The 26322-nt window shown below is 35.0% G+C and overlaps 1 protein-coding gene across 6 annotated transcripts; it reads left to right on the plus strand.

Moving 5' to 3' along the window:
- LOC112564426 (exocyst complex component 4-like) lies at nucleotides 1-26223 on the plus strand. Of its 6 annotated transcripts, XM_025239233.1 has the most exons (30): nucleotides 1-205; nucleotides 529-569; nucleotides 1945-2033; nucleotides 2596-2658; nucleotides 3112-3250; nucleotides 3633-3721; nucleotides 3944-4020; nucleotides 4663-4828; nucleotides 5085-5227; nucleotides 6801-6871; nucleotides 7586-7724; nucleotides 10985-11008; nucleotides 14109-14180; nucleotides 14688-14825; nucleotides 15317-15397; nucleotides 15635-15716; nucleotides 15948-16011; nucleotides 16358-16449; nucleotides 17309-17323; nucleotides 19339-19362; nucleotides 20518-20591; nucleotides 20836-21056; nucleotides 21292-21505; nucleotides 21964-22074; nucleotides 22477-22508; nucleotides 22814-22928; nucleotides 23108-23226; nucleotides 23714-23809; nucleotides 24184-24295; nucleotides 24451-26223. In XM_025239233.1, exons 1-30 carry the CDS (start codon nucleotides 161-163, stop codon nucleotides 24619-24621), a joined length of 2919 nt encoding a protein of 972 aa, XP_025095018.1. In that variant the 5' UTR covers nucleotides 1-160; the 3' UTR covers nucleotides 24622-26223. The 6 variants fall into 6 exon arrangements, with proteins under 6 accessions (XP_025095018.1, XP_025095022.1, XP_025095019.1 ...); XM_025239237.1 differs by lacking the exon at nucleotides 10985-11008; XM_025239234.1 differs by lacking the exon at nucleotides 17309-17323 and having other exon boundaries at nucleotides 2-205.
- The last annotated feature ends 99 nt before the right edge of the window (nucleotides 26224-26322 follow it).

Here is a 26322-nt window from a genome sequence, read left to right on the forward strand (position 1 = left end):
CGATGTTGACTTTTCTTAGATCATGAATCTCTTTACTGACGACACCAATATTCATTGACAGTTCTGACTTGCAGAGACAAATCTGGGTTAGTCCTAAAGATGAGGCTGGTAGAAAAAAAGCTCTTCTGTGTTGAAGTTCCGTTCTGATATTTCCTCCAAAATGGCGTCGGATGAGTCGAAAACGCCTATATCCAGCAAAGGTTCTGTGAGTACAAAGCTTTTTGAGTTCTTCGGTTAGCGATACTTGCACTGGCGTAAGACATTCAACAGACATCTGGTTCACAGTTGACCTTTAAAATAGCGTTTGACTTTATCGTAGTTTAGCTAATATCTTGCCGACGCTCAGCAGCAGTCTTAGCAGACGATTTTTTAAAGTGTCTTTTTTTTAAATTTTAGCTTTTATGTTCGAAATAAAATGAGCTTGGTTACTATAAAATATGATAGTATGTATTTCTATTATATTTATTTAATTCTAAATTTATCCAGTGTCTTCACGTGAGTAAATGATTAAATCTGTTAATTTTGCAGTCAGCTTACTTGATGTCTATTGTGAGGACTCTGTCATCAAGGTAAGTAAAGGTTCGACTAACAAATTACTGCTCAAGGCACTTTCAAATATTTAAAAAAAAGGAAAGTAATCTTTAAATCCTCCACTCCTATTTCTCCCCATTCTTAGAAAACAAATCGCATCTCAGAGCAGCCTGAAGTTATTGAACCTGGTAGTTGCATACTATGCGATGGATTCTTTGGTCTTGTTAGTATTTTTAAGATATTAGTATTTTTAAGGTATACACACATACATGTGTGCAAACATTCTTTCTCTCTTGCCTACTCATGCATATAAAGTCTTTTTCTGTTGCAAGCAGTCACTTGCATCAATCTTACATTTAAATATTGTGTTAAGCAGCATTCTATCCTGCAAATTAGTACTTTGTTTCAAAAATACTATTGAAGACATGTTCTCAATGCATTGTTGAAGGATGATACAGTCTGTTTTGGATAGGTAAGCAAGTCAAGCATCTTCTTTTTGTTCCTAATTACCCCCAGTGGAGCTTATAGGTCGTAACTACACCATGCCATTGGACCTGGTTCTGGGCATACAGTTGGGACCATGTCATGCCAGCTGCCTCCACCTCGCTGTGGACTGATCTCCTCCATGTCTGTCTGGGTCAACCCTGCGCCTCCCCTGTAGGTCTTAGCCCAGAGCTTGTCTTGTTACATTGTCTGCCGGTTTTCGCAAGGTGTGACCGATCCAGCCCTACTTCTGCTTCTTGATGTCTTGGCTGGAAGGTTTTTGGTTGGTTCTCTCCTACAGGTCTGCATTGGAGATCTTCTCAGGCCATCTGATGTTGAGGATGTGGCGCAGATATCAGTTGGTGAATATCTGAATCTTATTGGTGATGGTGTTTGTCACATGCCATGTCTCTGGAAGGACTGACTTTACATTTGCGTTAAAGATGCGGATCTTAGTATACAGAGATAATGCCTTGGAGTTCTAGATAGGTCGCAGGGTGTGTAATGCAAAGCCTGGCTTTATTTATTCGGCTTCTTACATCTTCATCTGCACCTCCATCTTTGCTGACTAAGCTTCCAAGGTAGATGAAATGGTAAGACTCCATAATACATTCTCCATGTAGAAGGCTTCTTGCTTGTTGTTGACCCGCATTACCTCTGTCTGTGCATGCTGTTGCTTGTGGGACAATAAGCTGATGTCATTCACGAAGTCAAGATACTCAAGTTGCCTGGCAAAGTCTACTGAATGCCCGTCTTGCTGTTAGAGGTTGTTCTTCTCATGATCCAGTCTATGACGATCAGGAAGATTGTCATCGAGAGCATACAACCTTACCTCACTCCAGTCCTTACTGTGAAGTGGTCAATCAGCTAAGTCAAACATCATGAAAGTTATGAAAAGTTTTAATATGCGATTTTTTTTTTTTTTTTCAGTGCTGACTTTGAACACCGAGAACAAGAAAAGACTAGAATAGAAAAGGCTTTTCGAGAAAGTGACAAGCGCCTTGGAGAGCTTGTAGCAAGTAAGTAAAGCTACAGGGTATTTGAAAAAAATTGTTTTAATGTCAGATACAGTTCTCAGAGCAGAATAACTCATCAAGTTTACAGAGAATTAGGATTCATTTTCTGGACATTGTATAATATAATTTTGTTTATTATATAAAATAAGTGAGAGAATTAGAAAATATAAAAAAGGTTATGTTGGTTGGGTCTTCTTAAGGTTTGAATGTAATTATAAATGAAGTCTTGCTGGCCTTTAGTCAAAATTACACTTTCACTGACAAAAGCAATTTTGATAAATTTAAAAAGACATACATTGTGAACTATCTCATAAGCAATAAACTTACAACTTTGAATATCTTTCAAGGTTAGGCAACAGGGTCTGTTGTACAATTACAATACTTTCCCTGCTTATGTATGTATATTTGTGATCTGATCAGTGAGAAAATTATGTTGTTATCTGAGTACCAAACTTATCATATCTCTTGTCATAATTGGGTACAATATTTTAAGGATTATTACATTTTATGTATAGCAATTTATCAATCATGATAACTTTGTAATTAAGTGATGGTTATTTTTCAGATGATTATCAGAATGTGACAAAAATCTTACAGTCATTTAGCAAGATGACAAAGAGTATAAATGGTAAGATTTCATCATCATGGACACATAACCTATTATAGTTAGCATTCCTTCAAAAGCAGAATAACACCATAAAAATAATGAGCAGGTAGAAGATAGAGTGTGAAGCTCATTGGCTGTTTCTAGAGTGAAGTGAGGATTAAGTTTGTGTCTAACAGTTAAGAGTTAAACATCAGTTATAGAAAGTTTGAAATATCAATAAATATATTAAGGAAAAAATTTCAAAGAACTTCAGGTACAACTTTGATCAAAGTTTTTTGAAGAGAAAAATTTTGTTTTAGTTCATGAAAACAAAAACTATGTTTAAGATTATGAAGATACATATTGATTGAAGCCAGTGTTCAGTATTCATATCATATTTTTGTTCAGGTTTCCTCATGCTGTTTTGAACATTAACAAGTGTATAATAATATATGAGAAATCCAAAATAAGATTAAGAAATGTAAATCACTTCAGATTCACGTGAAAAGATACGCAAAATCAAGGAGGACTTGTCTTCTTGCAAAACATTGCTGCATTTCAAACGAGACGAACTTCGCAAGCTATGGAGAGATGGTGTGGAACACAAGGCAGTCCTTAGCATGTTGGAGCAGATGTAAGTAATCTAATTCCTTTCTGAACAGTTGTCTGCACATGTGTGTCTCCTAGAATAGTTGCCACTGTTAATCTGTTTCCTAAAATAGTTGCCACTCTTGTCCAAATAAACTTGTAAACACAATAGAAGGAAAAATGTCCAGTTTTCTAGAGCATCCTTCCACACTATATGCATTGTCTTATAACATGCAGAGGATAAAAGAAAATATAAATATTTATATGCCTTCTTATTTCTCTTCTTTGGTCATATTATTAACATCAGTAGAAAACCTTAGTAGTTTCACGCTTTTTGAGATATGCTTTTGGGAAGTAAAATTGGTTGCTGATGGACAAAAAAAAAACCTTAAAAATTTGTCATAGAATATAGTCAATCCCTTTTTCAGAGAACAAATAAAGGAAGTGCCTGACAAAATGGACAACTTCATTGCTAAAAAGCATTATCTGCATGCCACAGACCTGATAGTTCAAGCAGGTAACGAAAAAAAAAAACAACTGAACTCTCAATTCTTTTCTTCTTCTTTCTCTGCAACATCTTTTACACCTTAATTAAACATAAGGCTTACTGCATTACCAGATATATGTAATGCCCAAGACCTATTATAGATTTTTTTAATTGCAACTTTGTATAACCACCATTTTAAGAGTTATTTAAGGGCAGTGTTTATCTTGTTTGAAATGTTTCTTTTTTGGCTAGTGGCAAAGCTGGAGGGACCTCTTGCAGGAGTGGATGCTCTGCGGGACTTGAAAGTTGAACTGATTAGTCGCAAAGAGGTATTTCAGTTTCCTACTTATCACACTTTACACACTACATATATTTTTAATTTGAAGACTAAGACCATCTTCATTATGTTATAAATTTATTAAGATTTTTGCACTTCTGAAGTTGGGCAAATTCATATGTTCCATCGAGTTAGAATATGGAAGATATATGAAATATATTAAATGAGAATTGGGTTTTAATAATATTTATCAGCCAAATATCATTGATGTAAATCAAACCTAGTAGTCATGATTTTCACGTGTCTGTTACATCACTTGGCATTATAATAGTATAAACAGTTGCAGTTACATCAGTCAAAAATCTGGCATGGTAAACATATTCAGAATTCTGTCCTTCTTGGGGCAAGTTAAATGAAGAGATTGGTTAGGAAGATCATTACACAATTTTGCTGAACATGCCAGTATCTGGACAGCATGCAAGAGAAATATCTCACACATTAGCTCTTACAATAAAATGTCATCAGCATCTCTGATTCCTTAGGAAAGTAGAAAGACGAGAAATGTGAAAAGGCATTCAATAACTTGTTCTGACCACAACTGAAGAAATATTGAAAATAATAGTAAAGATAGTATCAGTGAGTGAATATATTTTTATAGAGCGCATTCATCATTTTATTTTGTTTTTTTTTCCAGACCTTGCATGAAAAGCTGATTGAGGAGTTGAACAAGCAGATCTATGTCCGAGCTGTACAGACGCAAAGTATGCAGAGGAGTGGATCGGCCCGCCTTTCACGCAAAGATGCCAGTGTCTGGGGGTTGACTGATGGCACATCAAATAATGCTGTACCTTCACGAGGGGGTAAGACCAATTCCTGAGCCTTTTGACAGTATCAAAGTACACTACAAAACACAATGGGTTTATTCAGAAAATGTAAAATTTAATTAGAATTCAGAATACTGTATTTTACTGTTTCATATATTTATATACTGTGTCATATTTCATCTGTGCATGTCACTGTGTGTGCATGCATTCGTGTCTAAGTAATTTACATTCAGGATATTAATGAATATTATGCTTACTAATTCTGCGTGTCATGGTTGATATTTATCCATAGCCCCCACAGATCCAAACAAATCTGGGGTGCATTCGGAGGTAACAGAGGATCTGAACCAGGACCCTACAGAAAATCTAACCCATTTCATCAACATCTTGATGGAATCACTATTTGTGCTGCGCAAGCTTCCGGAAGCTGTAGAGGTAACTCATTCTTTTATTTTTATGTTTTTGTTCTGCATCTGCATCCTTTTTTTAATTTTGCACATTTGTTCTATCTTTTCCAGTAGTGTGGGATACTTATTTTGCCCTGTTTATTATCTTTTCCAATTCTTTATTTTTCTTTGTTTTCTCCCACATCCCATGTAAAAAACTGTAGCTGTGATCCACCCTCAGTTTTGTCATTTCAACCAGAGTCTGAGAATGATAAAAAAGAGCATTGTTCTCATATCCAAACACCACATATATGCTAGATCTCATCCTGGCCAATCCTCTTCTTAGGTGTATTATTAACCTTGTCCTTCCATCTTTGACCCACATTATCAATCAAAGTTTGACATCAGGTATATTCCTTACCTTTTTCAAAGATGCTGTGCTTAAACCCTTTCTGAAAAGCCTTCCCTTGATGTAAATGATTTGAAGAATTACCCTCCATTTTAAAATTTGTCCTTTTTCTCTAAAGTGTTTATAAAAAGTTTCCCTGAAACAACTATTAACTTATCTTGAGTTCAGCAATCTCATTACTCAGTCTCAGTCTGTTTACCACCCTTTCCACAGTGCTGAAGGTCATAAATGACATTTTTGAGTTCTTACCTTTTGGGTAGGTCCCAGGCCATACCAGCTGATAGCTCTCAACAGTCATCCTTTGACTTTTGGGGTCCCTCAGGGGCTGGCATTAGGAACAAAATTTTAAATTTTATTATAATAATAATATGCAAAATTTGTAAAGCGCATACTCACACTCCTAAATGTAGGAGACACAGACAGAATATGAAGGGCGGAAGGAGAAACAACTATTCAGACAAGCAATAAAAAACAAACATAGAAGACAGAGAAAGCAAGGAACAAACAGTAAGGATGGAAAGTGTCTTAAATCTGCAGAGAAAGATGAGCAGATGGACTAGTAAATTGACAATAATCACAAAGCCTTTATCTCTTTTGATTTTTTTCTCATGCTATTTCCAGTCAGTTCTTTGCTAATGATCATCGGCTCTACACTTCTGATTTGACTGCTTGTCCCGTTGTCCTCTGTATTTTTTCAACAGTTCCAAAACCCAGCACAACTTATACTCTAAAACACACAAATGAGATCTTTCAAAATCTTCTCTCCATATTCTCTACTGTTTTCCTGTCCAGGCTTGCATAGAACATCAACTTGCTACACTTTGCTATTCTTGACATGCTCTGCCCCTTCTTTTTTCTCTGAACTTGCTACATTCTAAGCAGGCATCTTTATGCTTCTGCATATATTTGCTTATTTCCATTCCCAGAATCAAGATAAAAACCTTTGGCAAATGCAGGGTTGCCCGTTCATCATAAGCTTGTTGGAGCTCCTTTATTGGAAAATCCATTAGCAGTCAGTAGAGTCATTCCAACATGCCTTTAAAACATACTTGTTCAAGAAACATGGAGAAAATAGTATATTGTAGATTGGAGAAAATACTATATTGAATTAAGCTTTTATCTAATTCTAGTCCTTTAAGTATCCTCAGTACAAAAAAGACAATTTGTTGCATCATTTTATTTTTGTATTCTCTTCATGATTTCTTATGTGCAGATTACTAAGATGCGAATTGAACCTGAACTCCTTTCGCTAGTTTCTAAAGCTACCCAGCAAATAGCTGAAAGGTAACAATATTATGTCAGTATGCATCCTTGCCTTAATGTCTATAAATCTTTTAAGTGTCTTTTGCTGGATATGCATTATGGCAGTCTAATAACTGGGTTAGAGATTGCACTTGCATGAAAGCCATTCGACTTAACTGTTTTGTGGGAAGTTTGCACAGTTATTTGTCAAAAAGTTGAGGACAGAATGATAAGTGTGTAAGATGCTGGTAAAGCTTAACACACTAACTCCAACTATTCATAACATATTGATCATGACATAAGCTTGCAATGAATACTTTAGAATTTGCTAATTGCACAGTAAAAAGTAGGCACCAGAGAGTTAATAAGGTCACATTTTGCCAAGCAGTGTTGAATTGGGGAAAATATGTACAGTCAGGGATATTCCATTACTGTCATTATGCACCATATTCGATAGTGCCATTGTTTGTGGCAGTTTGTGTACTGATCTGTGCTTTAAACATACTGATTTCAGATGCATAATATGTAAATATATATATATCTATAGTTTTTAGCATGAAAAGGTATTGAGAAAATCTAAGAATAAGCTATGAATATTTGTAAATGATTGTTATTATTGCTGATGTAACTGCATAGGTTATGTTGTGTAACCTTCCTTTTAGAAGATAGAGGAATTCTAAGGTATCACTGCCTCATGACCTGTTGGAAAAGATTTGTTTGCACGATAAAGGTTGACGTGTTATTCATCTCTCACAGTGCTGGTCAGCAGAGTGATAGCCTAGCTGGCCAGTCAGAGCCTCGACATCTGTTAGACCTACTGCAGCTTATTTTCCAGCAGTTTCGCTGCATTGCCGCTACACATCAGCTGATCCTCAACGATGTGCGGAGACTGACAGTAAGTGTTGACTACATTTTACAGTAGGCAAAGCAATACATAGCACCTTCATTTTTTTTCGTTGCTTACCTATATTGTCCAACAGGACACAGATGTGGAACTGTATTCATACTTGCACAAAAGGAAGTGTGACTGCGTATGCAATTTAATTGGCAGAAGAACCAATGAGAGCAAAAGAGTGAAGTGTTTGGTTTTGATGATGAGTGAAACCTCTATAATATATACATTCTAGCTACAAGTATGTGTGGGGATTTGTAATTAGTGTTTAGTTTTTGTAAGTGGAGACTACTCAACATCAGCTTAAGCTAGGTTTATGTAAGTGATTGAAATGTTTATATATGGAAATAACAGCTTTGAGGTTAAAGAAGTTTCCAAGCTTTAAGGTCAGACAAAAACTGTTTGCATGTGTGCAAAGGATAAAGAATATTAGCCTGCAATAAACCTTAAAATGTTCTTAAATGTTATGAGATCATATGTGACAGTCTATTGGGGAGTGCACAGGTGGAGTGTAATAAAAAATTTTATGCATGCATACCAGTTCACTAAGTGTAACTGGAAGCTGATGTTTTGTGCTGAAGTCTTGCATTTTATTGGCTGCTTTTTTATTTTTTGCAACTTATAGGTTTTTTTTTTTGTAAGCAGAGGTTCATAAGAATTTGTAAATGTAGCATGAAGACAAAGCCAAAATTGCATTGATCATGGTCTTTTTTGCTTTTTGCACTTCAGAAGAAAGCAAACATAGTTATCATTTAATGTTGTTATTATTGTGCAATTTATGAATTGTCTTCTATTCTGTCTTAGTAAGAAATCATTAGTAGATGAAGCTAACAGATGAAGTAAAACCTTTTTGTTTCTAGTGGATAATAAAAAAGTCATTTACTTATATATGAAACTCTTACTATACTTTTCACATTTAAAAGTTCTGAATTTCATTTTCAAAATTCAGAGGATTTTGAAACATTGAGGAAATTCTATAAGCTTCATCCTGGGTGGTTTTTATATGGGTGATCTCTTCCTGAGCCTATTAAAACTTCATTTGCATCTGAATTCCTTGACACATATCAGCATGCACATGTGCACCAGCACATTGACACCTACTGTTTAATTCACCTGGGTACATCCCACTGCGTAAGAAAAATGAACATGCACCCAAACGTGCACATTTCCTGCAACCTGATATAGTTGCATCATGATGTAAATCACTCTTGAACTGGCAAAGTAGACATGAATCATGAAATGATATAAAAAAGAAATTTCCTTTAAAATAGTTAAAAAATTGCAGACAGAAATAAGTGCTAAGGATTCAGCTGTGAGTTTGTGAACAGTGGTTAGAAGATGATGAAGCTACAATTTTTATAAAATTTCTTTGATAAGTTGATGTTAAAGGATGAACATTCTGTCTTATCACAAAACCCATGAAAAATATGGGAGATTGAAAGTAAAGGTAGATAATCTCTTGAATATAGCTTTTAAAAGGTGATGGAAATGTGATTGGTCACTTAGCCTATTGGCAGTAGAGAGGGAACAAACCATGTCACTACACTACGAATTATCATTGAACAGTCCATCAAATGGCAGTTGCCACTCTACATGACTTTGGATTTTGACAAGGCTTTTGACTATCCTATCCATTCCCTTTTACCTTCTATCATTCATCTATTCACACCAGCTCAGTGACCAAACAAAGTTTTTCTGTAGTCGACCAAGGCAAGGAACTGCCTGCTGTAACATCAAGCGCACTAAGCGCCTTGTCACAGAGCCTCCCATGTTCTCAGAACCCAATGATTCAGTTAGAGCCACATTTCAGGGGATGTAACTTTGGTTTTGCAATTGGCATTGTGCTAAATCTTATATCCTAGATAAAGTAATCCAGTGATTTAGAATTTTTATTTGTTGAAATATATTTGCAACTACAGTTACAGTTGCATAGCTATAACTGAATAATAATAATCATAACGCAAAATTTGTGTAGCGTGTACTCGCACTCCTAAGAGGCATGCTCTTAGCGCTTAAGAACAAGAATGAGACATGGGCAATATACGAGGGAGAGAAGAGTAAACGAACAACATATGAAAAGTACCAATGACGAATTAAAAGCAAATACATAAAATGCAAAGAGGAACCAAGTAACAAGGACTGAGATTATTGTGATTCTGTAATAAGCAGAAAAGGGGGAAAGGGTGTGAAAAAGGACTAGCATTGTGTGGACTGTTGTTAGGAGTAAGGAAGAGGTGAGTTTTCAATGCACATTTAAAGGATTCAATAGTGGGTAGTCAGCGGATATGGAAAGAGAGAGAATTCCATTGTTCTTCTTCAGTAACTAAAAATTGTGTGACCATATGTTGTTGTTCTAGTGAAAGGAATAGTTAGGAGATGGTTGTCAAATGAAGAGCGGAGCTGTCTAGCTTAGACATAAGAGAAGTTCAGAGAAATAGCCAGAGGCAGGAGCCAGCAAAGAAATTAAAGCACAACACAACACAGCGCAACACAGATTTGTACAGGATGTGAGAGCATGTGGAAGCCAGCGTAGGAAACTAAGGAGAGGATTGGCATGGTTCCGTTTCTTTGCTCTAAGCACCATATGTGCAGCAGAGTTCTGGAGTTTATGAAGAAGGTATTCAGGGCAGCTGGCAAGCAAGGAGTTGCAGTAATCAAGCCCAGAAAGAATGATCACACAGACAAGAGTGACAATGAATCCCATATTCCTGAAGGAGGACTTAAAGGGGACATTAGTTTCGCCCACCTTGATGTGATTTGGTGGACAAAAGAGGGAAGATTAATTTCTTCTTCTCAAGCATAGGAGGGCTTCTGTTTTATCATCGTTGAGTTTAAGTTTGTTTGTTACCATCCAGTCCTTAATGTCACTAATACAGGCTTCTGTGCTAACAAGCTTCCCCTTCTGAATATCAAGACAATTTTCCTCTAAATCTTCTTGTTAGAACTGATCAGTCTGGTACTAAGATGTCAAATCAGTTATGATCCTCGGATTCTTTTCTGTTGTTAAAGTGGTCTTTTTTAGAGATGTACCCAGACCTGAAAGAAAGGAATAAACAGTGTTTTGAATAAGCAAATGATGGAGCCATAAATTACATATATGAAAATTCGAAACATTTGGTTTATTAAATTGATAACAAATTATTCAGAAAATGAGTATGTGATCATGTTAAACAGCAAGAATATGTGATGTTCATCATTAGCTCAGTTTTTAGTACCAGTCTGTACAAAATGCTGAATTGTGTTTTGTTGCTTTCCATTTGAAGCAAGTCCATGGAAGTGAAGTGGAGGTAATGCTGACTAATTGAACTGTAGTGGTCTGATCTTGCAGGACTTTGTTTTCACGTGTAACACATTTTTGTTGTGCAATATGCCATGGATGCTCGTATTGTCTGCAAAGCTTAAAGGAGATGGTTGATCCACTATCTGCTGAAAAGAGTTCTCCCCTCTTGTTTATTTTGCATGGCATGATCTTCGGCTGTGACCCTGTCTGAACTTTTAACGTTGAGTTGCACTTTGTGCGGATTTGCATCTGTTTAATAATTTCAGTTTAGAATGCTGTAAGTCAATTTTTAAACAGCGAAGAAAAGAAATTTTTGAAATATTTACCAGATTTTAGCTTTAGCAGATGATGTACTACAAATTAAGGGAGAGAAACTTTTTTTTGTAGAGTTATAAGTTTATTAGAATGCTTTTATTTATAAAAATTAGTTTTAAAACACATAGCTTTTAACTTATGAGAAAGGACATTTCATTTAGACCTTAGGTTTTCTGCAAATCTTGCTTAGCCTATGATGCTTCAAGATTATTGCAGACTAGGGTCACAAGTTTTTCTTTTGCACTCGGCATGTATATGCATGTATCACAGGGAAGCTCAGTGTTGTAATGCTTCAAGTGACCATTTCAGGTGATTAAAAACTAGAGTTTTTATATTCTTGCTGTTTAAGAATTTCTCAATAAAATTTTTGTACAAAATACTTGTATCTCTTACACTAATACCATATACCATACAATAAGACTGGAATTCCAATTTCTGCAAAGAAAATCATTATATGTAGCACTGTCATGTTACTCCTTAATTTTTTTAACATCATTTGACATGAGACTTTCTGTGTTAGCATTGATATTCATTAAATACTTTTAGCAGCCTAGTAATTTGTCTTGACATATTCCTTTATGCATTTAAGTAAACAAAATGGAACAGAAAGTAAAGCAGTGAATAAATAACAAATCAAGTCCCACTGTCCTCCCCTTCCCACCCCTACTACAACAGCTCAACAGTGCCAAGCCCTTATAAAAGGCCAAGATTCAGATTTGATGGCCATGAGTGGAGTTCTTTTGAATTTCATTTACTTGTTCGTTCATTTATTGTTTACTTTTTTGAAACTGGGAGCAGTATTCTAGAAAAGCTACCATAGCTGTCTTTTGTGTTTGTCCTTTAGGAATTCAAAGAAAAGCTTTTCACCAGACTGAAACTGGTTTTATTTTTCATCTTTTTATGCAGTTGTCTGTATAAATAACAGTAATGCAGTTGTCTGCATAAATAGCAATAATAATTCTCTCATGTGGTTGTATTCAAACTCTGTCCTTAAAGCACTCTGTGCCCATCCCTTTATCCACAAATGAATGAGTTAGGGCAAATCTCTGAGAGCCAAATTTAGTTGTGAAACAAATTTGGCACAAAAAGTTTTAGTTCGTGCTTACTTATGTTTGCTTGGAGTATCCCCTTCCCCAACTTTCAGAAGGAAGTAACAAGAAGAGTTGAGGAGGAAGCTGATTCCTTGGAAGTGGAGAGTTCCCATGAGGTCTCGGAACATGAAGAATGGTTAAGAAATTTTGCCATCAAGATGCCAGCCAAAAACGAGCAAGGACATGTAGATTGATTTTCAAAAAATAATGTTTGCTTTTGTTGATGTTTTTGGTTGTGGTTGAACTTTACACCAAGTCAAAAGTATTCAATACTGGCTGCTTCTGGAATTTCACTTATATTTACTGGCCGTGACATTGGTAATAGCACATTTGTGAGATTTATTCATCTTCAAGATCAGCCCATGAAGAGCTGAGGATTGAGGAATAATAATTAACGAGAAATTCATTATCATATGTAAACAATCAATCTCTGTATATCTTAAAACCAATCACCTTGTGCAGGTATGTAAATTGAAATTTCCATATTGATCTTTTTTACATGGAGTTTGTCCATATGCACTACATCTCTCTAAAAATGTTCCCTTCATAGCTAAATAACATAGCTAAATAATTATTAGAGATGCACCATATGAAGATTAAACAAAATTTTAAATTTTGACAGTTTATGAAACTGGTCTTTATGAATGGTGCTATTAACCTCTGCCTGATATGCTTACAGATTTTCAATTCTGCTTAGTGCTATGTTTTTTGAGTTCAGCATTTTTTATTGCTGCCATGCTATTTTGTTATTCCTGTTAATTTTGCTTGCTTTTTCTAGTTAATTGTCTTGATAATCTCTTAAGCATGCCTGATTTGTGTTCAAAGCTGTTTATGTACTCACTTCTCCTTTGTTCTTTTAAAGTTCACTAGCTGTTCTGAGCTTAGTATTTCTTAAAATTATTTGCTAATAAAATGAGAAGGTCATGTTTCTTATTTCAGTACAAATGTTTGCTTCACAAAGCTTTTAAGGAATTCTCTCAATCTGAATATTAGTCCTCATCTTTATTTCAAAATATTTGTTTTCTTTTTGTGAAACCTAAGAAAGTACTTTTTCTACTTATCTATAAAACTTGGTATACAAAAAGAGGTCACTGGGTTAGTTTATGAAAGTCTCAGGAAACACTGTATGAAAGGAAATATATTTTAAACTTGTGGCTGATTTATATAAAACTGAAAAAACTTGTAAGACTCAAATAAATTCAACAGTGAACTTATTGAAATATGGTTGACTTGACTCTCAAGTTTATAGAAAACTGTTCAATGGCTTGGTTAAAAGCCCTACCAAGAGCAAAGAAAGAAACTTGATTGACAGGGCAGAATTGGGCAAGTCCTTTAGTTTTTCAGTGTATGTAGAAAAAAAAATTTTACATGGCAGAATAAAATAAAACTGAACGGGCAATGATTTTGGTTTATTTAATCAGCATAAATAAGAAATTACTTAGGCAATAGAAACTTTTGACATTAGTTTATTTTGTAATTTAGTGATGTAAATACTACAATGACTTAAAGGACCATATTTGATTTGAAATAGGAAATGTTTTGTAGGCCTAATGCTGTTGAACTGGGAATAGTTCAGGATAATTTTTAGCAAGACTGATTTGTTACTACTGCAGTCATTTAATTTGTATGCCACTTCTTTAGTCAAGTTTATTTTTAAGTTTTTTTTTTGTGGTGGCATACACTTGTCACTTAATGTTACAGACCTCAAGCATGCCATTGCATGCTGATGTTGTGTATGACATGAAGGATGTTTGGTCCAACATTCAAGCAGTGGTAAGATTTTCTTGATTTTTAATTATATAGATATTTAAAAATAAGTTGTCCAGCATATTAAAATAGTAAACTAAAAAATATTAATAATATTTAAATTGAAAATTAGTAATTTGTTTCATGCTTAGTGGTATTGCCTGTCCTAGCTATGATTTTCCATGCTTAGTGTAGAGTTGTGTAAGGCATATGTGTCCTCTGTGTTTGTGCAACAGGTGAATTAACATTCCTGGTCAACAACAAAATCAAAATAACATTTGCTGCATATTCAAATCAAGAATAATTAACCTGGTTGTGTGACCTGTGAACATAGAACACTTTGCTTCTCCATCCTGCTTGCTGCAGAATACATAGATGACATAAGATTTGATATAAAAAATGTATGTTGCTCAGAGCAACATAGGTGATATCAAGACAGACTGATTTTAAAGCAGTGCCAGTGGCAGCAACAGCGGTGCAATTGACGCTTGAAAACTGCATTATAATACTCAGGTCTACACTTTCTTTTGACAGCTGCAAGTGCTGCTGAGTGAGTATTTAGATGTACGCAACAGTCTATCCTCTCGGCAGCAAGCACCCAGTGATTTTGATGAGCCAACCATGGATATCAGCATGTATTTTGGCAAAAAGCGACCTGGCAAACCAAAGAAGGTATAAAACAAAATGTTGGTGATATTATTGGCAAAATGGCATTCCTTCATTGTAAGAAACAATCCTACATATATATATATGTGTGTGTGGATGTACATGTGCACGTGCCTGTGTTGCATGCATATGTGTGTTTCTGCATTTAGGTTCTAGCATGAGTATACTTAACTATGTATGTGTTAATATTTCTATGCACATAACTATTTGTGAATAATATGTAATTTACTTTTTTACAATATTAAAGTTTAATTTAATTTCCTCAAAGTTCATAAAATTTTTATTCCTTACTGTTTTTAATGTATCTTTAGATATGACCTTTATAATTACAAATTTGAAAAACTTCGTGATCTTTGTTCATTTCTGTGTCACAGCTAAAACTGTCAGATTGATGTATACAAATGAAAAGGTTGGAAGAGTTAAAGTCATTTGCTTTCAGCATTTTATCAGTTTATTAGTATCAGTTCAGTTCTAAAATTACTGTTCTTTGCTTGCAGGTGACATTATTCCGCTTTGATGCCTCCCTCCATGCTTTGAGCACAAATAGTTACATTGAGGATACTCGTCAGTTTGATGCTGTAAGTGTGGTTACCCTTACAAGAATTCAGACTACATTATTCTGTATTTTATTTGTTTAAACATAGTTGCATTTATGTTTATGTTGTTCAGACTTTATTTTAATTTATGCTCACCAAAGGCATAAGTCTGCCTGACACACTAACAGCAGGCATACAAAAATGTCTAGAAAGGTCATTATTAGATGTTACATGTGATAACAAGAAAAGAAGATAACAGTGCATCTCTTTTGTTTCCAGTCAGATGTGGGTCAGCAAAGTCTTTTGACTCTAATTAGCAAGCAGCAGAAAATCTGCAAACCCTCAGCTTTCAATATTACAGGTAAGACAACATATTGATGATAAAATTAAGCAAAGTATATATGATGAAGGAATAATTATTTATGCTTTGATTGGGCATATTAAATACTTTTTATTAATATCTAAGCAGCTGTCTGAATATTAAATTCAGATAGTTTAGTCTCCTTTGCCAGAACAGATACAGTGTATATAGTTTATTTGTAAATATGATTTTTTTTTGACATACAATCAGTTTTGTTTTGTTTACCTTTAGCCATATACAAACCACTAAAAGCATTTATTCACGACATTGAAGATGCCATGGAGTCAACAGCTGGGTATGTATTTTGAAGAAAATGAAACAGATAGGCAATATTATTGTTGATATAAAATATTATTATCTTGTGAATAAAGTTAGTCATCCATTAGGATTTATCATGCTTAAACTCTGGAAGCTCCAGACACCATCATTAGCATTGACATACATGCTTTTAATATAAGCACCAGTGGATATTATACATCATTTTAGTATAAACACTAGTGGACATTACACAGCAGATCCCGCCAACAACAATCATCCGCTGACCCCGCCAAAACTAACAACAGCGCCGGACTACCGGCCCTCTACAGTTATATCACTCATTTTTATCTTAGCATAAAACTGTGTTTGTGGTGCTTTTCCAGCCTACAAGAATTCATCACAGACTTTGTTCAGAACGCCTTTCTGGGACAAGTTCACCAGCGTGTTTCACAGAGTATTGACGTGGCAACAAGAGGTAATCTTTCAATAGAAGCACGACTTTGTATGGAAACAGTAATCTTTCTACTGCACTAAAACACCCCTTCGAAATTTCAACAAGAAACATAAGCAAATTCCTGAGTGGTAGATCAACGAACAGTAAAACAATACATCTGTATACAAAGACACAGATGTGCTTGCACACATGCACACACACACACAAGCATGCATACATGTATATAGTCAAAAGCACACTGAGATTCATATACGTCTACACATAAATCTACACAAATAAAAAACCTGTTATTGGCCAATATAAAAACATTTGATAGAAGAATGTGATGATGCTTTGTATTACATATTATAAATGCAGAGTAGATCACTGATATTATTTATTAATTTATATGTTCATTATTATCATTCTCACCATTTCTTTGTCTATCAGCCTTTTCACCATAATCGTAATTTTAAATGCATGATTTTTTTTTATAACATGAGTGTAGTATTTTGTTAAGTAGAATGCACTTGAGCTATAATGTGTGGAATGGTCACCTAACAAGTACCTCAGACATTGAAAGAAAATTCATTCATCTCTTAAGATATTTAGTCCCTGAACTTCAAGATATTTGTTAACTGACCTGTCATGAGGCTTGGTGCTAGGAAGGGGATCTGTCAGTTATCTAGACATTACTCATATTGAGTAAACTCTTCACTGGCAAATTTCAGTGGACACAAAGAAGAAGTGCCACAGTGACTGCATTCTGCCTGCACTAGTCCAGACTATGCAAAACTTTATTCCTTATTTTGGGAGCATGCGAACCTGAAATTTTTACTCTTTTATTGATCTCATGGCATAGTTATCATAGAGTTTCATGAGACATATGTTACTGTTACAGTGGTGCCAACATCGGGTACATTTTTTTGGAAGTTTTCTTTCTTTTTTGTTACTTCTATCGACAAGCTTTTTCATGAAACACTATTTTGTATTTTAATCCAACACTTTTGCACTTGCAAACCATACTGTGGCTGATTCTTTTTCTGATGTATTGAATTCTGCTCATTTTAATGACAAGTGCATGCTTTGGACATGAGTATTCATGACTGAATGATGCATGCGGATGCATGTATAATGTGCATACCTACTGACACATAACATTGATGGAGAAAGAGTAAGCCAACAAATGATAAACATGGTTCAGTTAAAACATATAATGGGGCAGTTGGTGTCACAATGGCTAAATCACCTTTCACCACAACAGTGAGAATTGTGGGTTCATATTTCAGCTCTGACATCCCTGTCTCTGAGTGTTACACCTGTTTACAACTTGGCAGTATTTATTTTCAATACTCTGGTTTCCTCCACTCTGTGTGTGTGTGGGGGATGTGAGAGAGAATGAGTGAATGGTTATGATTTGACTAATGGTGAATGAATTTGTACGATGCAATGGATGCTTTTTGATACGTGTGTGCTCACGTGACTTCATGCAAGTGTTTGAGGCTAATCTTGTTGGTGGGGTTAGGTGCTATATAAATAAATTAAAAAAAATAATAGTTGAAGCTAGACATCCAGCTTCAAATTAAAATCGTAAAATTTTAGAAGTTTTAAGATTTATCCCTTTAGAATCATTAAGTCTACCCAAAACCCCACAGACTATGAAAACCCCAAACTAAACAATAATAATTAAAAAAATTACAAACAGTAAAAGCTCTGCCCCCAAAAAACTGCTCCACATTACACATTGTACAAATCCTTATCAAATTTGGCCTCAAAATATAGTTTGTTTCATAAACATGCGTGCTAAACTTTGATAAACTGGCATCACACTATGCTGTGAAAATCTGCACTTTCAGAGTAAATGTTGTGGGGATACATGACAGGATTTTAGGTTAGTGACTAAACCAGTAAAACTTACACTTACTTCCAAGAGTGAAAAATCCTGTCTTGTTTATGAATTTTGAAATGCAGAAGTTCTGGATGTAACAGTTTTGAAAACTGTTAATATGTTAGTAGTTAATTATGCTGTGGATTCTTTCATCATGCATGTCTGTAAAGCTGAACCTTTCTTTGAATGCTTTTGCATGAGATGCAACATTTGTTTTTATTTCCTGATGAATACTGTTTTTCCTTTTCTTATCTTCTAATTTTTTTTATTACATTATCTCATAATGTCTTTGAGAGCAGGGCTATTTGAAAACATTTCAAAACACTTTTCACATTAATATGGGTGTCTGTTAAAGGAGTCAAATTTTGCAAATTCATTTTCTGATGTTTTGAGAAATTACTTTCACATTGACATTTTCTATTTTGTAAAAGCATATATAGTCATTCCGGGATATACATTTATGAGATAACATCTGCATTCGAGTAATTACTACAGCATTTATCGTGTTAGCATCATTTTTACAAACATTTACTGACATGAGTGCTGCATTCTCATTGGAAGAAATATCCCTAAAGTCCCTTACTTTTATTCAAATGCGAACCTTTTCCTTCCTGTGTATGAGAAAAGGCCACATTTCTTTTAGGTTTTTGTTTTTTGACGGAGTGTATCAACAAAATAAATTAATTTTAAAAAGTGAGAGTTTATGGGTGTACAGTTATGATTTTATTAAGTCCATCACAATTAGCTGCACAATTGCTGTTAAGTCTGCATTATTGATTACCCTCCCACCACTCGTAAGCACTTCAAAGCCTGTTTTAATTTTGTCTGCCAGATATTTCAATCTCTTTTTGAATCAAACCTGCATTATATATCCTGTCTGCACCATATCTGTTATAGTCTATGCTATACATGGTATCTGTTATGATATTCCTCTATAGAAATGACTGACCTTCACTTTGATAAATAGTTAACAGTACAACATTACAACATTTTAGAGATGCATGAATGTATTTAAAAAACACTGTTCTGTTTGTGCACGCCAGTGGATGAGGAGGAGGGGCACAAGTGTAAGTTGGGAGTGCTGTTATGGCAACCAGTTCCCACAAGCATCTGTCACACTTGAAATTTGCTTGCAAAATGTTATTATTGTTGTAATGAATGTTTAGCAAATGTTGGTTTTGCAGTTGCTAGAGTCTGTTTTGTGTCATGAATGCAAGAAACAGTTTTATTGTTTTATTTCTCATTTTTATCAGTTTGATTTCAGATTATAATATTGTGATAATCTTTGTGCTGTTTTCTTTGTTTTGTTTAGAAAATATTTGGTTTCTTTGTTGTTAAGTATGCAATTTCACTTAAACATCTTACTAAGTAAATGATGCTTTATAGGTCGTTTGCTACTGCCTTCTTACTTTCTTTCTGTTTGGTTGATTATTTTGTGGTATGTGTATTCAATGGTCAGAAAATCTGTGTAAGAGATTACTTTTAAGATTTATATTTACAACACAAATGAGTAAGAGCTTTTTTAACATTTTGTGGAGTACAGTGGCACTTTTTTAATATGACTGTTGCTTAAGTAAACTGGGTTTGATGACTTAGCTTGTATAATGGAGCATTTTAAATGGTACTTAAATGATGTGTGACTTTTTTTCCAAAAAAAAACCATGTTAGTTTGATATTGATTTTGCCTGTAAATGTCATATTGTTTGCTTCACACATGCAGTCATCTTCTGTTCCATATTCTGGATTTGTGTTTCTGCTAATAGAAAATGTTTTACATATATTAAAGCAAGAAAATCACGAGTATGTTTAATTTAGGTCACTGTATTCAGTCACTGCATTCAGTGTGTTCAGAAGGCAAATGACATGATGGATATTGGAGAATAAATCCAGTTTATATTTAGCAGTGTACCTAGTGTGTTGTCTTAAAAGCAGACTGATATCTACTTTTTATAAAAAAAATTATGAATTATATCATAGTAATTTCATAATTCCATTCATAATCTTTTAGCATCTGATGTGCATGCTGTAACAGTTTATTATCAAGAGTACTTTGGAATATTTACATTCTGATATTGGGATAGTAGACAATTCTGTGTGTGACAATAAGACAGATTTTCATATTGCAGTAAGTCAGAATTGTTTTTACCAGAAAAGATTGGCTGATTGTAAAAATTGTATTTTTTTTGTGATCTTTACAAAAACATTGCATCTGCTTTCTGTAGGTTTTGATGCCTTGAGGAATGTGATTGATGAAAAAGTTCGGCGAGAAATGGGTGTGCCAAGACCACTACTGCAGGTGTGAATAATAGCAATAATAATTTGTAAAGTGCACAAGTAAAATCTTAATAGTCTTGCTTTGTAAGGATTTGTACTTCCTCATGAACATCAGTATCCACAATTCCTGATGCATTCTTCATCCATCTTTTCTGTTATTTGCCAATCATAGTTACAGGAGAAACATATGGTATTTATGTGAAACTCTTACACTAGTGTAGAAACTCCTTATCACTGATAATATTCATTTGTTGATGCCTGCTCAGAGCACGGTGACTGTGGACGAAAGCATTGGAGAGCTGCAGGAGCTAATGCTGGCTTTGCCAGACTATGCTGATCAGTTTCTGACCATGGTCTGCAATGTTCTGCGTGAATATAGAGACAAATGCCACTCCGCCTACCGCGACATTGTCCAGCATGGCTCTGATGACCGCCGTGTCATTTCTGCTATGTGGGCCAAAGATGAAGACATTAGCAGGTTTTTGAGGTGGGGTTATATAACATCAGTAGCAAAAATGACAACTGGCAGAATATAGTAAAGCTGGTTATATATGACTGGTTATGATTTTATTCAATTGGTAATTAAGTTCAGAATATTTTGTTGAGATCTTCATTCATAGTGACTTGTGAAAGAGATGTCTTATTCCAGAATGAGAACTAATATGTGGGGATTATTTATGGTGATATAATGAGCGTTGATTGTGTAGCTGTTTTGATAACAGGTCTTTGCCCAGTTGGCATACACTTCAGCCAAGTGCTGATGGAAAGGAACTAGATGGAACTGTGTGTTCAGAGCAGGAAATGCGAGCACTTAACTCCAAGGAAGCTATCATTTTGATCACCAATCTTTCCACTGATGAGACCCTCATCCCACAGCAAGAGATCATCACAGATGTGACACAGATGCGGACTGTTGCCAATGTGCACGAGAGTCTAGTGAGTGGTGTTTTTCTTTAAGGATTGTATCAAGATTACAATCTGATGAATGATAATTTTCCTCTAGGATTGTCTTTTAGAGGATTGCTTATGTGTAGGGTATTTTAAAGTGCATTTTTTCCATTTGATGATGTCTTGTAATCAAACAGTTGGTTTGTAGGTCAGGTCAGCCAGGGTAGACATACATCAGCGCATGTGCACATGCATGTAGATAAGTTCACTTAGGAATTCAAAGTAAAACTGCATTTGCACAAGTACTTAAGTGGTTGTATACATATTCTAATGTGGGGTAGTGGAGCATGAAGTCCTGGTGCATCACTGTATTAAGAGTGAGCATTGTGATATTGTATGACCAAATTGTCATGCATTGCTCACCTGACATTAGTTATTGCAAAAAAACAGCTGCAGTATTGCTGTGTTGGCGTTTGAAGTGCCTTGAAAGTTTTTCTGATGTGCAGGAGTGGTTTGCCAGTCGTTTGCAGCAGATGGCAGATAGTCTAGCAGAGCAAAGCAGGCCAGCACTAGCACCTGACCTTCCTGCCTCAGAACTCCCATTGCAGGTCATCGGGGTAGGCTAAATATTGCATGCTTCCTTTCAAGACCCGTTTTTTGTAAATAAATATTTTGAATGTTCAGGCATTTGTTGTAAGATATCTTCTACCTTAAAAAAGAAAATTTTTTCTGCAGGGATTTTGCTTAGCTAAAGGAATTTTCAGAGTTTGTTAAAGAGCTTATTATTGTTTGATGAAAATATTAAGCCACAAATTACTGAATGTCGAAGTAAAGATCCCAAAATCTAAGACACCTGTAAAGAACAAATGAGTCATCAAATATGATTCATAGCCTGTGTCCTGAGGCAAATGATAAAAATGTGTGTAAATATATTAAAGTGTATACATTTTAAAAAAGTATATTCCTGTTATTTTTTTAGAGTAATATTTGAAATTTAAAAAGTGAATTTTCTTTGACAGGATGCTGTGTCAGTATCACCTAAAACACTTGAGTAAGTACACTCTTTTGTCATCATTATCACAGATACAGCACATGTGTAGTTATCAGGTATCATAAGTAGATACTGCAATTATTGCTGCTGAAATAGCTGAGAACACTTTCCCATAAAGATTTGTCTGATGAGTGATTGTGTAGCAGTGATTGTCAAATTTTCTTTCCCGAACAAAGTATAAAGAGAACAGAAGAATGGAAACAAATGATAAATTATTATAGCAGTGTTATTACCCAGCGTTACAGCTGTAAGACAGACTTTTAAAACTAATTTCAATGTTTGATTTGTCATTTTTCACTGAACAGATCACTTAGAAGCCTTGTGAAGGATTTCCGTGATCTGGCAGAAGTGTGCCTTTTACTGTTGCACTTGGAGGTTCGAGTACATTGCTTCTACTACCTGCTGCCTGTTGCCAAACAGGTGAGAAGAGAATGCTCCTTGAATTTGTAAATGCATTTTAGATTTTGGAATTGCACTGCCGATGGCAGCATCGTGAGTTTTAAAACTTTGTATAAGATGTTTTACATCACTGTATTTCTATCTGCATGTTGACTTATTATGTACATAATTTGTACAAACTTCATTTATGCTTGTTAAAGTCAAACTACGCTGGACCCATTGATGACCTAGACCCAGATTCCAATGTTCTGAAGCTAAACAAGGACCTAAGCAGCATGGAGGAGGTGCTGTCACAGAGTCTGCAGCCCAAAAAGTTCAAGTTTGTATTATTGATGTATTGCAGTAGAGAACTGGTAGGAGAATTAAGCTGGGGACATGTAGCTGAGTTATGCGTTAATTTACAGTTACTTTGTCTTGATTTATATATGTAGCACTGTTGCACTTGAAGATAGAGGAAATAATTTATTTTATAAGGACTTTTTTTTACAGAATCATTTAAAATTGAATTTTTACAGAGAAACTCAGAGTGAATAGAGTTTGGCTTGTGTGCAGAAGATAAGAATGGGATTAATTTTAGCAAAGTATAAATAAAGCAGAACAGATATATCATGTTCTTAATTAAAAATGTTCCTTTGAAGAAAATATCTCATCATTACTGACACTATTAATATTTTCTTCTGTTTAATGATGTTAGGCTATGCATAGAATAGAAGCTATTAGAAGAACCCAAGCTTTCTCTGTACTTTTTTTTTGTCTTTAAGATTGATATGTTTAATTCATATTTGTAATTTTGTTTTTGAGCACAGGTACATCTTTGAAACACTGGGTTACCTCGTGGCATCAATCATTATCAGCAGTGTTCAGTTCTTAAAGAAAATTAATGAGAATGGGATTAAGAAGATGTAAGTGACCACAATATGCTTCTCATGGGTCTTTTTATTTATCTTTCTGCTACAGGTCCAAGTTTTCTGTCTGTAACAAGAATGCACAGTTTGTAGTTATGTTTTGCTGTACTTCTAGACTTACTTGCTTGTTTATTTGAGATCTCTGTCTGTGTGTGTTTTTGTCACACTGGTTGTCTTATTTAAAATGTTGATACATAAATTATATCAAAATTGGTGATTCTTAATAGGAAATAATGATTAACACGAAAATAAACCATGTTTGTGTATATGTATCTGTGATCACATCCTCGTTTGTGTGTGCATGTTTGTGTGTACACTCTCACTTGGGTCATAATTTTACTTAAACTTATAAATTTCTTTTCTACATTTAGGTGCAGAAACATTCTGGCAATTCAGCAAAACTTGACCAACATTACAATGACACGGGAAGCAGATTTAGATCGTGCCAGGCAATTCTATGAGCTTCTATATCTTAGTCCTGATGTAAGTGTGTGTTACAAACAGGAAATCATATTCAGGAATAACTGGTGTTCTTTGATTTTTATTTCAAGTACCTTTCCTTGAATGAGCCATAATGCTGTCATTCTGAAAATATGAATTGTTAAAAAACTGTTTTCGTTGATCAAATTTCTGTTCAGGATGTTCTTACAAGCATTGCGGAAAAGGGTCCACAGTTTACTGGCTCGGAATATGACCACCTGATCAGTCTCTATCATCGTAGTCATCCTGGCCACCCCATCCCGGTGCAGGAGGCTCGCATGAAGCGACTGAGAGAGATCATGGAGAAGGGGCAAAGTGAGACAGTTTGATGAGCTGTGAGAAAAGCAGATCGCTGACATAAGGGCAGAATAAAATATCTTTTTGAAATGATAAGATGGCAGTTTTAGTAGTAGATGGTATGATGGGACCATTCCTAGTGCTATGGATATTTAAGTGCTAATTGAAGAAATAGCAGTTTTCCTAGAATTTTGTCCTGTTTCCAAAAAAAGGAGAGTATTTGCAAGCAAGACTTCTGTTAATGAATGCTCCTACAAGATTGCATTTCAATATGGATGTAAAACAATGCTAGATGCTAGGCTGGATGGACAAATTTCAAACTTCAATACTGATAGAACAGTTTAAAAAAAATAAAATAAAGTTGATTATTGTTGGATGGCTGATGCTTAGTCCACTCATCTTTAAAGCAGGTCACTGGTTTGAGAGTGTCTAAGTAACATGACTGAATAAAATGAATACTTGAGTTCTAGGTGAACTAAAAACAGCAAGGAGAGAAGGTTGTTCTTTACCCTTACGGTCTGTATTCTAGATGTGGAACCATTTACAGTTAATTCCTCCTACTGTGACTATGCAGTAGGACATTTTCCATGTTTTGAACCTTTGGGACAGTTTTAAGTTCTGTGTTTTTAATTAAAAAAAACATTGACTTACATTCTTGAAACAAGGGTTTACAAAACTTTTGTAAATTCTTGTTAGGATAGATTGTAAATTGCTTCCCTGCCCTGTGTTTTAGGAGCTTTTTAATTTTAAGTTGTACAGATGTACAGATAATATAGTACAGAACCCTTCTGATTGACCTGACATTATTGTTTTTGCTTACAATATTATTATAATATTACAATATTGTATGATAGAATACCATCATTGCACCGCAGAGGGAAGTTTTGGAGAAGGAAAATGACTTTAAAGAAGGGATTCTTGTCTTGGAAGCAATGCTACATCACTGAACTTAAGCAAGATATCAGTGAAATGGATGAACATGTTGTCATAGTATGTTAGTGAGGCGTTATTTTTTCATGAAACACAGTACATTTCACATTGAATTAATTTTAATGCACATGTAGGAAACTGCAGAGAAGGGAGGTAGATGTGAGAGTATCAGAATGCAAGTAGTGCATTGAAAGAGAGCTGAAGATTAATGCCAGGAAGTCACTTCTGTCTGTGAAGGTTTTGTGCAAGGATTTGAAAAGTTGGACCTTGTCATGCTTTAATAGATAATATTGTGTATGAGATCAGTTCTTGAATTGCATCTCCAGATTCTTATTCTTTTGCCTTGAGACAAGACTGTAATTTAAACACAGAGCTAACAGCTATTAGCATTGACACCATTGTCACTTTCAGTAGCCAGTAACAAACGTATGTGTGTCATGGGGGTAGAGAGGGAGAGAGAATGAGTACTTGTGTGTGAGAGGAAGAGTGTGTGAGCATGCACTCAGAAGCAAAGCTAAACCTTTGTGAATGAGTGATAGGTATTGTTACATGCTTGTATTTGTTGTTCATTGTGATAAACAGCTGAAGGATATTTTCCTTCATTAGTCATTCCTGTACAAATGGTTATATAATATATGATCGTGCATGTATATTCATGTTTGCAAACCTTGAATGTGCAATTCAACTTTGTAACTAATTTAAAATCTGCCTTATTCTTTGTGGAGAGTGGACAGAAATGCACACATGAATTTATGTCTTAAACAGGGCCAGGAAGTGGTTGGTGTGGGAGGAAGAATAGATGG

The sequence above is a fragment of the Pomacea canaliculata genome, linkage group LG5 (assembly GCF_003073045.1).
Source record: "Pomacea canaliculata isolate SZHN2017 linkage group LG5, ASM307304v1, whole genome shotgun sequence".
Lineage (NCBI taxonomy): Eukaryota > Metazoa > Mollusca > Gastropoda > Architaenioglossa > Ampullariidae > Pomacea > Pomacea canaliculata.

Excerpts from the sequence above, each read along its gene's own strand:
- LOC112564426 (XM_025239233.1), top strand. The coding sequence starts at position 161 with ATGGCGTCGGATGAGTCGAAAACGCCTATATCCAGCAAAGGTTCT. Across the intron at positions 3,722-3,943 it reads AGACCTGATAGTTCAAGCAG|TGGCAAAGCTGGAGGGACCT; the intron begins GTAACGAAAAAA and ends TTTTTTGGCTAG. Across the intron at positions 22,929-23,107 it reads TGCTGCCTGTTGCCAAACAG|TCAAACTACGCTGGACCCAT; the intron begins GTGAGAAGAGAA and ends TGCTTGTTAAAG.